This window comes from Mya arenaria, chromosome 11 (genome assembly GCF_026914265.1).
Source record: "Mya arenaria isolate MELC-2E11 chromosome 11, ASM2691426v1".
Lineage (NCBI taxonomy): Eukaryota > Metazoa > Mollusca > Bivalvia > Myida > Myidae > Mya > Mya arenaria.
In genome coordinates this window covers 59,104,278-59,121,048 of record NC_069132.1, presented here as the reverse complement: position 1 = coordinate 59,121,048, position 16,771 = coordinate 59,104,278, and the positions used below count along the sequence as shown (strand labels likewise).

The following is a 16,771-nucleotide window of genomic DNA, read 5'->3' as shown; positions in this document are numbered from 1 at the left end:
CATGTGTATTTATTTCTCTTGACCTTCAAATTTTCCAGGAATACTTCTTGTGACCTTTTAAACGTTGTTTCGTTTTTTTTATAATTTTGAAAATATTTTCATTTTTATTTTTTTGAGCTTACCTTTGTAAAACTGTAAGTAAATTCATTATGCTGTTGTTTAAAGTTTATTGCTTGTTTCCGTTTACCTTTTGCGTTTGGTGGTCTGAACCAAATGACGTCAAAAAACAAAATTAATATTCAATACAAACTTAATAATGTTAATGATTATAGAGAACATTAGCAAAACAATATACAATTCGTTAATTATAATGTTAAACAATACCTTACATAAATGCGTTCCTCCTTTTTGTATATCAAGTTGATCAGTCAGGGTTAACCCTAACCCTAACCCTAACCACTGAAGTATTAATTCTGGTAAGTGCGCGATTTTCACAAAGGCAAAACACAATTCAGAAGTAAACATTATAAGTTTTGTTCAATGAAAAATCAAAGGCGCTTTAAAAGTAATAAATGGTAATATAAAGTGTTCGGTAAAATATAAGAAATATAACAAAACACAACTAACGCCTCGGTCCATGTACACCTTCTGGGGTTGACTGACCGGTCCTTATAATGTCATATGACCCTTTTGCGATGTGTATATTTCTTAAGTAGTGCACTTAATTTACGGTATCACAACGTTTTATGAAACAGAGAGGTTATTTTGGCTGAGGCTGTTGTAATACTGTTATCTCAAACCAATTTCAGATAAAGCATATTTCATTAATAGTCTTGATGACGAGTTAAATTTAATAGTTGAAGTTACAACAGTATCAGTTCATTGAGACCTTATAAATGTTAGTGCATATGATAGTTTTACTTATTCTTTATAGTTAATAAGTTAATAATGGCTTTGATGAGTCATCTTTGTGAGTCTTTACTCCTAGTAATATTGTTCCATTGATCATTCTAAGGCAGTAATCTCACCACTGTACATCTAAAAAGATTAAGTATTTTGACAAGCCCAGTAGTTGTGTTTGATTATCTTATAACCAGCGAATCAGATTTGTTATGTAGTTCTCGATAAAAGTAAAACAAACGTTATTCTATTGTCAATGTCTTTTACATCAGGATGTAAAACACCTCTTCTTAATGTTTACTTATATGTGTTGTAACCTTTGTGTACATTATCATTATTATTATAGAAATTAAAGCGCAAATGTTATGACATATTTAAAGTTTTTTTTATAAAACAATAGCGTTTTGGAATGTGTGGTTAATGACTAGAAAAAGCAATGAAACGATTTAAAAAAAGGCCACTTTTTATGACTGTTTAATTAAATTACACCGGTCCACAATACATGACTGTTTTGTTAAATTTCACCGGGTAACAATAACATATTGATTTGTTATATAACACCGGACCACAACACATAATTGCTTCGCTAAATAACAACGGGCTACAAATTAACACTGTTTTGTTAAATTTCACCCGATCACAATAATTTTTGCATCAATTTTCACAAAGGTTGAGTAAAAATTTATGCAACACCCGAATCGGTTTGTAGATGAGTTAAAACAGGTAAAATAGCATAACATAGGAACTGTCTTGAGTCGTCATATAATAAATAATGTTAACGAGCTCCAGAATTGCTAAAAAACATTCCTTCGAATTTCAAAATTTGTATATAAAATGATGACCAGTGTCAAAGCATGTGCATTTTGATATAATGTAAAATATAACAAATACTACCTACTTGTTTCACCTGCGCGGATGATGAGCCGAGTTCAATATAGCAATGCATTTTTTCCGCGATGCATGCATTGTTGAAGGTAGTACAAGGAAGAATTTAAAACCAAACATGTATCGACTCGTTTTAATTCCGGCAATAAGTAAATAAACTGAGGTTATATCAAGTGACAATAACAATCCGGTAACAGTCACAATATAAACACTTTATTTTAAAATAATTTTGCTTTCTTTGAAATTCTTACGTGACACCAGGTTACGTCATAGTTTGTTATATATTTGTGACGTCATTTCCTGTCTAAGACAGAAGGTACCAAAATATTATGTTTGCAACATACATTTAGAAAAAAAAACATTTTCTCTCAATAAATTATCAAAACAAAATGAGAGACTTGCTAGAATATTAGCATTTGTTATCAATTAAATTGATTATAAACATTCGTACCGATTATTTCTTTGACCAAATTAAATTGAGCAATTTCATAATAAACATGTTTTGAACATAAATATACGTGATGGTTCTGTTTAACCGAGAACGAACTAGGGCGTGTCATAAAATAGATAAATAGTATATGTGAAACAATTATACATGAGACGCTGTTATGTTGAATAGAACAACTCTTGAACATTAATACACCTACAGTTCAATATTTTGTTAATAGTAAGTATGAAATCGGATTGTATACAATAACAATCAAAATTCTTCATAAGAGTTATAAACAAAATTTCATATGCAAATTGTTCAACTACATATATGTTGATTATACTATTTCAAATTGAGATGAGACAAGTTGATGGTTTTGCTAGTTGGCTTGTTACTGTACTTATTTTGGCATTCATGAACAAAAAAAACACACAACACTTTAGCATATTGTAGCTTAAAATATTATTCAACGCTGAGATGTTGTAATCCGCTATATGCATTTTAGAGATCTTTCTGATTTATTTTAAACTAACATTGGACTAAATGAAGATAAGGGTAGTATATAGGCGTAATCGACAGTCCCAAGACACAACAATGGCTACGGCAGCTAAAGGCCGTGTTCATCACGAGGAAAGCTATTTCGCATGCTGTAAATTCCGAGGCAGTTAAATTATATACAAATATTATTTCGCTTAAGAGAATATGTCAGTGACCACAAGAGCACGGAAGAATATCCGACATGGCGAATTTTTTTGTCGTATTATGACGTATTTGGTGATGAAATCCCATTCCAACATAAGCAGAGACCGTTTCGGAAGAACGCCCCGTCTGATACTTGGTACAGTGACGAGTTTTTAAGCTGTCCTCGGGCAATGACGAGATATGACGAAACGACCAGCTGTGAACATATCGACTATAACGAAATTGCAGCCTTCATCCATAACTACGGACGTTTTCCAGGCCACAGTGGAGTAATATATGAACTTGAAGACTGTTGGTTAATATTCTGTTTTTTTTATATTGTGGACTTCGTTTGTGTCTTGGTTGTCTTTTAGCAACTTAACAACGCTAGGTTAGATATTCAATCCATTAGAACCGAAATTCACTTCTAAGATAAAAAAAGAAAGTCTTGATGAGAACAGCGGCGTGCTTACCAAAGCAAATCACTTGCAGACTGTACTAATATGAACATGTTCATGTTTACAAAACGGCATATATCTTGTAGAATATAGTGCTAGGCTTTGAATTTATTGTTGCAATCTGCCAAATGTTCTTTCACGTGTTTTCAGCTTTCTCTCTTCTGCCAATTGCAATTTCCTTGAACTGTTTTAAAGTCAAAACTTTAAATGATCTTACCCCAACGATCTCACTTCTGATTCACAACTTCATGCATGCTGCTTTGTAACGTACATGGATTTAATAGGCCTCTCCATCAACTTGCGGCCGTACATATTTGGTTAATACCCCTTTAATGTAAGAAATATTTGCAATTATCTATAAATTATTATTTTTATTCATTCCTACAAAACAAACATATCTGTACGATATTTTCGTCACATCACTGTATACTCCCCATGTTTTTCTCACGCTTGGTAACACTTTCTTTGCAATCAGAATCTCCACGATTCTTCAAGCGTATAAATACAAACGATGTTAACGTTATAATCTAATAAGAATTTGCGCCAGAAGTTTACAAAACAGGTTATACGTGTATGATATGATTCTTAATTTAAACCAAAAGTAATACTTTATCTTCATGTTGCACGATTTCTTGTTTATATAAGTTGTATAAATTGGTTGCGTTACTGATTCAAATAATTAAACACAAAATGTATGAAAACTACACACAGTACGCTAATAAAAACATACCAATAACTATTTTCTATCTTCTACATTACTAAATACTAATTACCAGAATAATTTCGTACATTGACATAAACATAACATTATTAGATACGACCCTCTCCCATGATATTATACCTCTGTCGATATGTATATGATATTTTATATTTACAATTGATAAGTACTCATTAATTATTTATTTTCAGATTCCATAAAGGAGCTGTTTAATTTATGTGATAATTCTATAAGCACAGTGTGTGTATTTGGCTCAACACTGATTAGGTAACTGAAAAGTTGTACGAAGAGCCTCACCCTACTCTAACGGAAAATGACAAATACAAAGCGAAACATAGCGACAGCGAAGTACTTGATTGAGAGAATTTCAAGTGTTTAAAGTACTTAAATATTAGTCAAAACATAAATTGTCCTCAAGGAATTTATGAGAATGCAACATACATTTTAATACTCCCCAGCAAGCTCTTGAACTGGCTACAAGAACAGAAGGTGATATTCATGTGTTTGACAGTTATATTAAGAAATATGACTACAACATGAAGGAAAAAATGTATTTGTTTGACTCATTTGCACTTTAAAGCTGCACTTTCACAGATTGAACGTTTTGACAACTTTTTTTATTTTTTTCTGTCTTGGAACGAGCCAATTTGTGCGAAAATCCATGGAAACCAGTAATATAAGACTGCTGACAAAAAAGGTAGATCGCGGATGTTTATATTTAAGTTCAAAAATTGATGTTTTATGCATTTTTCTTAAACCGTTAGTAACGGTTTAAGTCATAAAAAATTAATTTTCGAACGGAAATATGAAAATCTATGATATGATTTTTTGTCAGCGATCTTATATTATATTATAAACTAAAAGACTCTGACATATAGAACTTTAGCTAACATGGGTTATGCAAATATAGTACATTGTTGTGTATACAAGTTAAGGTTATATAATCTAAGAACTCATATTAATTTTCACATAATCTCCTCGTAATAAATGTTGTTGTTTTTTTCAATTCAAACTGAGATTTTTTTCTTGTTTTTGCAAATATAGCACTTTGTTGTCATGTAATGGGCAATTAAGCCAGTGAGGGTACTTTTTCGTTTTGCGCGTTTATCTCCCTTAGTTAGAATTAGGCCATTTCTGCGATGAAAATGTGTTACTGCGAAATTTGTATTTTCTTTATAATTAAGGATAGTTTTGGGTTACCCACAGAGTAAGTTCCTATTTAATTCATTCTATTATTATTTGATAAATCATTTCCTTACGCTGATATTTTCTACATTTTATGTTATTATGTATTTTTCATGTTTGTTTGTATGCAGGGGTCATACTTGTAAATTCTCGTTTTTCATTTTAACTACTAATAAGTGTTTGCTATATCATTTAAGTATATTTGAAGTTTCTAGGCATTAACTGCATTAATCTAGCAGTCCAGATTTAGACTTTTAAAGGAAAAATAGGCATTTAAACTAAGTAAGCTTGTCTTAGTAATGTAGCGTAACCGCATAGTTGCACGATTACCGCCCTTTGTTATAAATTAGCCATTTGTGTAGCGTAACCGCATAGTTGCACGATTACCGCCCTTTGTTATAAATTAGCCATTAGCACTTACAAAGTTAAATGTCTGGCGGTGTATTTCAAAGGTTAGTTTTACATTTTATACTTATTTATTCCATACAAATATTTTATTAGGGACAATAATTATTAAAGAAATCATGTTAAACATTATTAATTAACCGGGAGTTGTTTTCATAAAAAGTATAAGTAAAAATAAAGCTGTCTCCCTTCATGTTTTCGGAAAGTGGAATATACCCGTTTTTCCCATCTTAACAATGAACTCGTCCGCCCGGTGAGTATATAAGCGCGTTGCTCGACTGAAAGATTCATTCTGTGTTTGACCGCCGTCGAGGTAACATCAAACAGTTAACCAGAAATGGTCTTTTGAAGGCAAATAATTAGAGTCTTGACCTTCTGGCTGTTTATTATTGAACACAGAGCATTGTGACCTGTGGTATAAAAAGGCACCAGGAACTTGACATCTATAGGGTTATCTAGCGTTCCAGTTCAAGTAGCCAGTTACATAGAGCATTGCGATCTAGTCTGGTGAATGGAGCTGGTGGCTAGAAACTCTAGTAAGCCTCCTACCTGACACCTGCGTTGGCCACAGAGCATTGCGATCTGCGCGCTGACAAAGGTTAAGATGTTTTGCATCGCAAATAAACAAGCTCCCGTAAGGTTGATTTTGTTTTAGCCCACCAATCATTTTTCGAATTTGTTTAAATCATAAGGCAACGTAGCCTGAGGAAAATTTATATAAGAGCGATCCATATAGGCTCTACGACACCGATTGAACATACAGCCGGCATGTTACAGTAACTATATTTTTTCTGTAGGTAATTTTGCTTGTTTTGAATATAATTTTTGTTTGTTGTAGATTTCTACCTTCCCCTGGGAAGTTTGTATTGGAATAAACATAAAAACATTACAAGCACATTGTAATTTTTAATTAACGTTGAATTCATATCATTAAAGTAAACATGAATGATAAAACATACAATGTTGCGGCCTGGGAGTGAATGACCGATTGAATAATGGAATGAATAAATCATTAAGTCGTGTGGTTAAGTCGTGTGGTTAGCTCGTGTGGTTAAGTCGTGTGGTTTAGTCGTGTGGTTAGCTCGTGTGGTTTAGTCGTGTGGTTAGGTCGTGTGGTTAGCTTGTGTGGTTAAGTCGTGTGGTTAGGTCGTGTGGTTAAGTCGTGTGGTTAGCTCGTGTGGTTTAGTCGTGTGGTTAAGTCGTGTGGTTAGATCATGGTGTTAAGTCGTGTGGTTAGCTCGTGTGGTTAAGTCGTGTGGTTAGGTCGTGTGGTTAAGTCGTGTGGTTAGGTCGTGTGGGTAAGTCGTGTGGTTAGGTAGTGTGGTTAAGTCGTGTGGTTAAGTCGTGTGATTAAGTCGTGTGGTTAGGTCGTGTGGTTTAGTCGTGTGGTTTAGTCGTGTGGTTAAGTCGTGTGGTTAGCTCGTGTGGTTAAGTCGTGTGGTTTAGTCGTGTGGTTAGCTCGTGTGGTTTAGTCGTGTGGTTAAGTCGTGTGGTTAGCTGGTGTGGTTAAGTCGTGTGGTTAGGTCGTTTGGTTAAGTCGTGTGGTTAACTCGTGTGGTTTAGTCGTGTAGGTAAGTCGTGTGGTTTAGTCGTGTGGTTTAGTTGTGTGGTTAGCTCGTGTGGTTAGGTCATGTGGTTAAATCGTGTGGTTAGGTCGTGTGTTTAAGTCGTGTGGTTAGCTCGTGTTGTTAAGTTGTGTGGTAAGCTCTTGTGGTTAGGTCATGTGGTTAGGTCGTGTGGTTAAGTCGTGTGGTTTAGTCGTGTGGCTAAGTCGTGTGGTTAAGTCGTGTGGTTAGCTGCTCGTGTGGTTAAATTGTGTGGTTAGCTCGTGTGGTTAGGTCATGTGGTTAAATCGTGTGGTTAAGTCGTGTGGTTAAGTCGTGTGGTTAGCTCGTGTGGTTAAGTTGTGTGGTTAAGTCGTGTGGTCAGGTCATGTGGTTAAATCCTGTGGTTAAGTCGTGTGGTTAAGTCGTGTGGTTAAGTCGTGTCAAATGGCATTAGCACTGCAACGCCATAACATCAGCATCAAAATTTGAAAACAAAAACTGTACAACATACCGATGTTTATATGCAATTGAATTACAATAGCAATATAGATGTAGATCAGATGATATATTCCTTTACAATAATGTAACAAATGTGTATTTCATTGATAACTTTGTAGTCATACATTTTGTTTGTTTGTTTTGGGTATTTGTCAAATCTTCAGTCGGTATGGACATAATTTCTTTTTTCAAGTGTTTTGTCAATTCATATTATGTCAAATAATAATAAAAATGTTTTTTACATATAAATTATGATATATATATATATATTTATAAGTATTGTCATTTGCCTTTTTTCAGGAGAATTCCAAAATGAAAACAGATAAAGAACAATTTTAATATAGTATCTTTATATTTTGTTTACATCCGTGAATATTTTTGATTGGTGTGTTTACTTATGGAGCCAAAGGTCCGTATTTTGAAATTATAATACAGCATCAAATTAACAGGTGTGAACAGCAGTGATATATTTATTGTAAGTTGTTAATTTCGTAAGGAACGACAGGGATCGAAAAACGATAAAACAGACAAGAAACCAATGTTAGAAATTGTCTTTAATGAACTCTCGAAGACTCAAATTTTAGCACCTTTTGAACTAAAGTAGACTATCCAAAACGAAGTACAAGAAGATTAATGCATTATCAACCCAGTTAAATGTGTAGTAATATAATACAGGAAAATTATATAATTCGTTAAAGTATAAAGCCCTTTATTGATATACGAACGGTGTGTGTGTTTGCGTGCTGTCTGCGTGCGTAAGAGCGTGCGTGAGTGCGTGTGTGAGTACGTGCTTGCGTGAGTGCGTGCGTGAGTGAGTGAGTGCGTGCTTGCTTGAGTGCGTGCCTGTGTGCGTAAGTGCTTATGTAGGTTTGTGAGTGCATGTGTGCGTGTGTGAGTACGTGCGTGCCTGCGTGCGTTAGTGCGTGCGTTAGAGTGTGTGCGTGCGTGCGTGCTTACGTGCGTGCGTTCGTGTGTGCGTGTGAGTGTGTGTTAGTTTTATAATATTTTATTGCTCTTTTGTAAACAGTATAAATTACATGCAATTTACACGTTATTTACACGAACACTTATAATCAAATCGAACAAAAAGAACAAAATGGTTGGGCTACAAGTTATAACAACATTAGTTTCAGCCCTTCCCAGGCGTCAATATAGCGTCAATGTCGTGTAAAATCCATTATTAAAAGTTACTAGAACAATGAAAAAATGTTATTTACTTTAGAAAAGAAAAGAATTGGTTACCACAAAAGAGAAAAAAAAAATACTAACATCCCAGACCATTTATATCGTTATCGAGGATGATATCAAAAGAAACGTTTCGTTAATTGTATGTATTTAAAAACTTCAATAAAAAGTACACTGTTTTCATCGACTGTGCTATTTTCTTTCTAAAATAATAATTTACTTAAAGGATGAAACATTCGAGTATTTTTAAAAAAAAATAACACGCGTTTTTCACCGTATCTACTACATTTAAAGATGCACTCTTACTCCCAAATACGATTTTCCGCAATTAAAACAATTGTTTAATTTTCCCCCAAAAATGGATATATGTCGAAAACAATTATTCTTATGAAAGATGCCGAATTTAATTTGAAAGAAAGGTACAGACAATACGGTATTTCTACCTTATGACACGATGGAAGATTGCAGTACTTACTTAAAACTTTTAGCATTTACCAATCATTTAATATTTATATATTTTTATATAGTATTTATATTTATATATCACTCGTGTTATCAGTAATTAATATTTTCCATAAATGCATTATTAAGTAATAAGTCAAAGGTTTATCATTCAAAGTTTATGCTTGTTATACATGTGTATGTTTTAATTTTGAATAAGAGTGTCACTTTAAAGAAATAATGTTCTGCATCTTCTCTGCCTTGTCCACAGTCACAAATATGATTATCACGAAGATAGTTTATGTGGAGATGTGCATAAAGGTTGCTGCACGCATTTCTGATTCTTGTATGGTGGAGATTTGAAAGTCTCTCTCTGACAAGATATTATTTCGGAACCATTGAGCATTTGCATGTATATTTTAAAGATGCCTTAAATTCATTAAGCGTGTTACTGTTACGAAGGTGAACATCAAGCCGGTTCCACAAAGCAATGGAAGATGGGATTGTTGATTTCGAGTAAATACTTAAACGTCTAGGTATAGTTACATAATTATGTCTGTTTCGAAGCGGATAATTGGTTATTTGTTCAAGTGTGTGTGTGTGTGTGTGTGTGTGTGTGTGTGTGTGTGTGTGTGTGTGTGTGTGTGTGTGTATTTAGCTATTATTTTGTGGAATCAATTACTTTATATTACTATAATTTAGCTTATTGATACATTGTTAACATTCTCCATATAACAATATGATATCTACATAATATTGTTTACTCTATTATCTAAAAGTACCATCTTATACACGTTGAACACATATTATGACATTTGTCTTTTCTTTGTACGAATACTGTAACGAGATGCTTTATGCATAAGTTGAAATAAAATCTGTTCTGTTCTGTTCTGTTCTGTGTGTGTGTGTGTGTGTGTGTGTGTGTGTGTGTGTGCGCTTGTGTGCGTTCGCGCGTGCGTGCGCGCGCGCGCGTGTGTGTGTGTGTGTGTGTGTGTGTGTGCGTGCGTGCATGTGTGTGCAATATTATTACGATTTGCGTTGTTTATTATAGCGGAAAAACGCTTTCTGTTGACTGTTCCAATGTGGTAAACCAATTTAAGCTTTTGCATTAACTTGCAGAATTATGTGTAGTACATTTATGCTAATACTAATATATTTATAATTGATATACCAATAGTGGAAGGGTTTTGAAAAGCAAGCAACACTGGATAAACAGCATTGTTAAAATAAAAATTTAAATTATCAAAGTACGACTAAGTGTCTTGGAATTTGAAAAAAAATATGCCCTGTTTATATTTGTTAATACACAAAGAATACCCTGTTGTTTTAAAACAATTATTATTATTATTATCATTATTATTATTATATTACTATGATCATTTATTTTATTATCATGATTATTATGATTATTATGATTATTATTATAATTATTATTATTATTATTATTATTATAATTATTATTATTATTATTATTATTATTATTATTATTTTAATAATCATTATTATTTATCTATTTTTTTTACTATTATTTTTATTATTATATTTTTTAGTATTTTTACTATCAATATTATTATTATTGTTTTTATCATTATTGTTATTATTATTATTATTATTATTATTATTATTATTATTATTATTATTATTATGATTATTTTAATAATTAGTATTATTTGTCTTTTTTATTGTTTTACTATTATTATTATTATTATTATTATTATTATTATTATTATTATTATTATTATTATTATTATTTCATTACTATTATTATAATTATTCTTATAATTCTTATTATTCTTATTATATCTATTATTGTTATTCTTCTTCTTCGTATTATTATTATTATTATTATTATTATATTATTATTATTATTATTATTATTATTATTATTATTATTATTATTATTATTATTATTATTATTATCATCATTATTATTATTATTATTATTACAACCTACTATGACTACTACCAATACTAGCGGTAATACTTATTCAAGAAACATGTCATAATTATAACAAAACATCATTTCACAGAATGAGCGGGAAGGACTTTTCTCTCATCTGAAGGACTTATCTCTGGAAAATATTCGCATGTCAGAGGAACAGTTCAGACGATTATCTCAGTCTTTCATAAAAGCGGGAGGTACGTCATTGGTGTTGTTGGGGTGTTCTATAGAACCGGAAGATGATGTACCGCAGCCTCAGAATGAATGCAAACAGCAGGTAGTATCATCTGAGTGTACAACACTCATTTGTATTGGGTATGTTACCATCACAGTAGAGGTGTTTATTGGTCTTATTGATTACGTGACCAGATGCAGTCAATCCGTGAGATGTACCTTGAACTTCTTCACCCTGCAATCAAACTCTGCTGTTGAACAACCATCCTTACCGATGTTGGGTCCACAGCCTATCTCAGCTGATTATACCACGGAGTTGAGACTATCTTTGATTGAGATGTCAACAGAACAAATTTGTCAAATCATCGGTAGGATTAATCAACTCGACCATTCAGTAACATTAACATTGAAGTGGTGTACCGTAAAATCAGACGAGTACAATCCGCTGAGGAATCAGATGGTGCCTCCTCCAAACACGTCACTAAACTATACCAAACATATTACGATCAAACGCATGAACATATCGGAAACATTGTGTTTGTATGTTGCTTCCAGTGCAATTTATTATGGATACACGTGTAAGATATCATATTGTGATATACTGCCCAGTGAAGTGCCGCATGCAGACAATCTTCACTTTCCCCAGATGGCTGCCATCCACTCACCTGCTCAAACAGCAAAACTCAGATTTAATATCGTATCAATACCACATGACGTAGTTAAGCGTCTCGCCTGTCAAGCGGCAGTATCTGGACATTTGGTTGAGTGTGTGTTAGACAAGTGTTATGTAGGGCTTCCTCCGGAAGTCTGGTCATTGAAGGAAGAGATGGAGGGAGACCCTGCCATTCAGCTCGAGAAATTCAAGTTTGAACCAAACAACGACGAGTTTCAATCTTGGCGACTAAAACGTTATATGCCTGGCCAAATATGGAACATTCGTTTTAAAACAACCGCAAAGAAGTAAGTGAGTTTACGTTATATAGAGTGTGGATATGTATTAAAATTGCCATTCTAGCCTTTATTTAAAGCTGCACTCTCACAGATTGATCGTTTTAACAACATTTTTATTGTTTGTCTTGGAACGAGTCATTTTTTTGCGAAAATCTATAGAAACCAGTGATATACGACTGCTGGCAAAAACTTAAATCGCAGACGTTTATATTTAAGTTCAAAATGTTATTTTTTATGCATTTTTCTTAAACATAAAACATTAATTTTCGAACGGAAATATGCAATTATGCAATGGGATTTTTTGTCAGCAATCTTATATCATTAGACATAAAAAGTTGAAAAAACGGTAAATATTTGAGAGTGCAGCTATAAGTACGTAAAACGGTTACACTTGCAATAACCACTCAAAGCCTTTATTCAAATACACTCGAATCTCAGTGGCTCGATATTCCAGGGACCGGCTAAAATACTTCGAGCCTCGAGTGTATCGAGCCAAGCGGGATTTCTTACTGAATGTGTATTTTTCTTTGGTACATTAAAGAACGTCTTGTTTAAAACTCATTTGCTATTTGCTACGTTATATCCGCAAAAGAAGAGTATTTATTGGAAATAGTTATCGTAATGTTTGCGACATGACGCGTTTGATACTATAAAAATATCAATTTTATTTTATTTTTTTGGAATTAAACTTTAAACACATATATGCGTAAACAATAAACACGCAATATTTATAGGTTAGGTTATACCGGGTCCTTTTCTAGATTGATCAGCATTTGACATTTGTATAAATACAAATATATATATTTGGAGAAACTTTCCGAGCATTATTTTATGTAAATGACGCTTTTTAAAAAGATTTGCGGATGTAATGATACAATTTTGACGTTTGTACACGAGCCAATTAAAATCAGAAATTAGAGTAATAGCATGTTTGCTCAAACTGTTAACCTACTTAAGTTTGATACTAATTATGATTCCGATCAAGCAGTTCTAATCGATTATGGCATTGTGCTAATTGTGTGATATTCTTACATGAGCCCGCGAAAATGACATCGAGCCACGCAAACAAAACACAGAGTCCGTAGGGACCGCGAAAATGACATCGAGTGAGGAAACATATCGCTACTCACGATATCGAGCCATACTATCGGTAACGAGTAGAAAACGGTCCTTTTAATCCAACGAGTATATCGAGCCTTGCAATATCGAACCAACAGTATATCGAGCTATGCAATATCGAGCCATGCAATATCGAGCCATGCAATATCGAGTCAACGAGTATAACGAACCATTCAATATTGAGCAAACGAGTATATCGAGCCATGCAATATCGAGCCAACAGTATATCGAGCTATGCAATATCGAGCCATGCAATATCGAGCCATCGAGTATAACGAACCATGCAATATCGAGCCAACGAGTATATCGAACCATGAGTATATCGAGCCAATGAGTATATCGAGTCATATAATATCGAGCCAACGCTTTAGCCATGCTGGAATATCCCATCTGGCACCCCATGCCATATGAATTACGCGCAACCCAAGTTCTTATTGATTTCAATGTTTTGTTAATAAAAAGGAAATTGTGTCATTTCAATAAAGAGCATATAGATGAATAAGTATGGAAGGATCTTCTTGATATAAACAGTGATCTTAATTGACTACGGGTATTGATATCATAAAGAAACGCCGCACGCGCGTTTTGGTGAATTGTGCAAAATGCAGTTTCTACATCAATATTTCTATAAAATAATAACTGTAGGTATGCAACCAAAAATAATCATGATTTTTCCGACAAGCCTCGTTCGCGACTTAAGCGCATGCACTCTGATCGGATATTTCAATCCGGGCCGGAAACACATGATGGATAGTATTAGTAATGACAGTGAAAGTGACGCAATCGTTGTCTGTAAGCCTGATGCCCTACTGGTTATAAATATGCTAATGCGTCGGGCGGATTTAAAAATAAATAAAATTATTCCAAACAGCCAAACACTATAATGTCGTTTAAAACTATGTTTTATTTTAAGGATGAAACTCAGTTTAACTTCTGGGGTGGTATTCAATTTGCAACTTAAGTAAATCTTAGGGTCATACATCATTTACTTCATTCACTGTATTGGGCAGTTATAAATAACAAGTCATCCGATTAGCTACATCGTTCTTAAATCCAATTAGAAAAATAATGAATACCAGATCAGATGTTTCATAGTTTAGATACACACTGATCTGAAACGACTTAATAAGCTAATAATGATATAACTTGTTTGTTTGAAAAAAAAATAAGTATTCTTTAAAAATAAAACGGATATCAAATTCTAACCTAGCTGAAATGTTTCTCTCGATTCAGGTCTGCACTCGCAGAGTCCACTGCAGAGAAGCCCGAAGTTACGGAAAGTACACGCATGTAGGACGTCGGAATGTTTGACAACGTGAGATCACCACGGAGAGTTCATTCATGCTAAGTGTTATTAGAACGTTTTACACAATTTGTGCCTGCATGGCGGCTTAGAGTTCAATAAGGCAAAGTGTAACGAGCACAATTGCCATTTCGGAGATTTAGAATTTAATATGGCAAAGTGTAACAAATGAATCAGCACAATTGGTGCCTGCAATGGGGATACTAGAGTACACTCATGCAAAGTGTAAGAAAAACAATGTACACAATTTGTGAAACTGAACGTATTTGAAATTTCTTTTGTAGATGCTTTAATTGCATATTCATTTTAGCATACATTTCTGTAAATACTCTCGTCATTTGATAGTGTTTTTTCACAAGGTATAGAAATGTCCATTTTCTTGAATCATATGTAACGTTTTTTAAAAGAACGTTTGAAAGATACTTGCTTAGTTTCTTGTTGATAGAATGATGCAAACATGTGTTATAAATTATAACAACACAGGCACATACGATGAAAACAACCATAGACTTCGCCCTCCTCGGATAAGTATATCCAATAATTCAACCATGCTAGAAATTCTTATCTTGCCCACGGGCGAGGAAAACATGCCGGTATGGAACTCCTTTTTAACGGTCACCACCTTGTAATTACCTCCCTTGTTGAAGACAGTCGTCTGTTACATCATTGAAACCTTGTCTTGTAGCAATATTTAGAATGCTAATTAACTATTTCTCGCTTCAAATGTCACCACAAAAAGGTTTTCACGCATATTTTAAGAAATAATGCTCCACTCTCCTCCGAACTATTGGACTTGTAACATGTAATCTGAATCACTGCGAGCATATCCATGACAACCAAGTTTTGTTTAACTGGGGTGGGAGAAAAAGCATCTACCATAGCCGCTCGTGTAAGATAGGTTCATCCCGACCCTCGCACAGGGTGTGTTTTAAACATCGTTTCCGAAAAACACCCTACGCTCGGATTGAAGATATTTATAATATTTCCCATTTGGCCCCCTCTATTAGGAGTCACCTTCTGCCCCCTTTATCAAGAGTTATATGGTGTATTTTGTTCCCCTTGATCAACAGTTATCCTTTCCAATTAATCCCTTTAATCAACTGTTATCTTTTCCCTTTGGTCCCCTTTATTAACTGTTATATTTTACCTTTTGGCCACTTTATTAACTGTTATCATTACCATTTGGCCCCTAATCAAAAGCTGTCTTTTATATATGCCCCCACCCTTTATCAAGAGTAATCTTTTTAATTTGGCCCCCTTTTTCAAGAGATATCTTTTATATTCGACCGCTTTTATCAAGAATTATCTTTTCATCAATTTTTATTTATCAGAAATGATCTTGTCCATTTGGCCCCCTTTTTCAAGACTTACCTTTTCCATTTTGCCCCCCCCCCCCCTTTATCAATAAATGCTATTTTTTCTATGTGGTCCCCTTTATCAAGAGTTATCATACATATTTTATTTTACCTCCCCCCTTTATCAAAAGTCGTCTTTTTCATTTGGTCCCCTTTATCAAGATTTATCATTTATATTTGCCAGCCCTTATCAAGAGTTTTTTTTTCATTTGGTCCCTCTGTATCAAGAGTTATCATTTATAATTGCCCCCCCCCCCCCACTTTAATCAATAGTTGTCTTTTCCATTTGGCCCCTTTATCAAGAGTTATCATTTATGATTGCCCCCTTTTATCAAGAGTTTCAAGAATGCAACTGTCCATTTGTCAAGAGTGAAACGTTCAGTGGAACAGCCATACATTTGACTTTGATTATCTTATAAATGAATCACTCTGATGTAACAAAGACGCCATTTGCAATACTTGTTTTTGATATTGATATGTTTTATTTACGTTATTGACTGTATGATGTATGTGTATTCTTGATTAAGTAATAACCATAATGCTTGTAAAGAAGTTTTATCGTTTTGAACGTATTATGAAAAATAGTTATCATTACTTATTTATTTGAGTTTTACCTGTTTATTATTTGGATTCTACATAATCAATAACAATGCA

The 16,771-nt window shown here is 33.6% G+C and overlaps 1 protein-coding gene across 1 annotated transcript in view; it reads left to right on the top strand.

Moving 5' to 3' along the window:
• The window catches only part of LOC128208654 (uncharacterized), a 49,198-nt gene extending 33,057 nt beyond the window's left edge, over positions 1-16,141 (top strand). The window contains exons 6-7 of the mRNA XM_052912202.1: positions 11,304-12,349; positions 14,693-16,141. Of these exons, the coding sequence (XP_052768162.1) occupies positions 11,304-12,349; positions 14,693-14,753 (1,107 nt within the window). The 3' untranslated portion in view covers positions 14,754-16,141. The remainder of the gene's footprint in view (positions 1-11,303; positions 12,350-14,692) is intronic.
• The last annotated feature ends 630 nt before the right edge of the window (positions 16,142-16,771 follow it).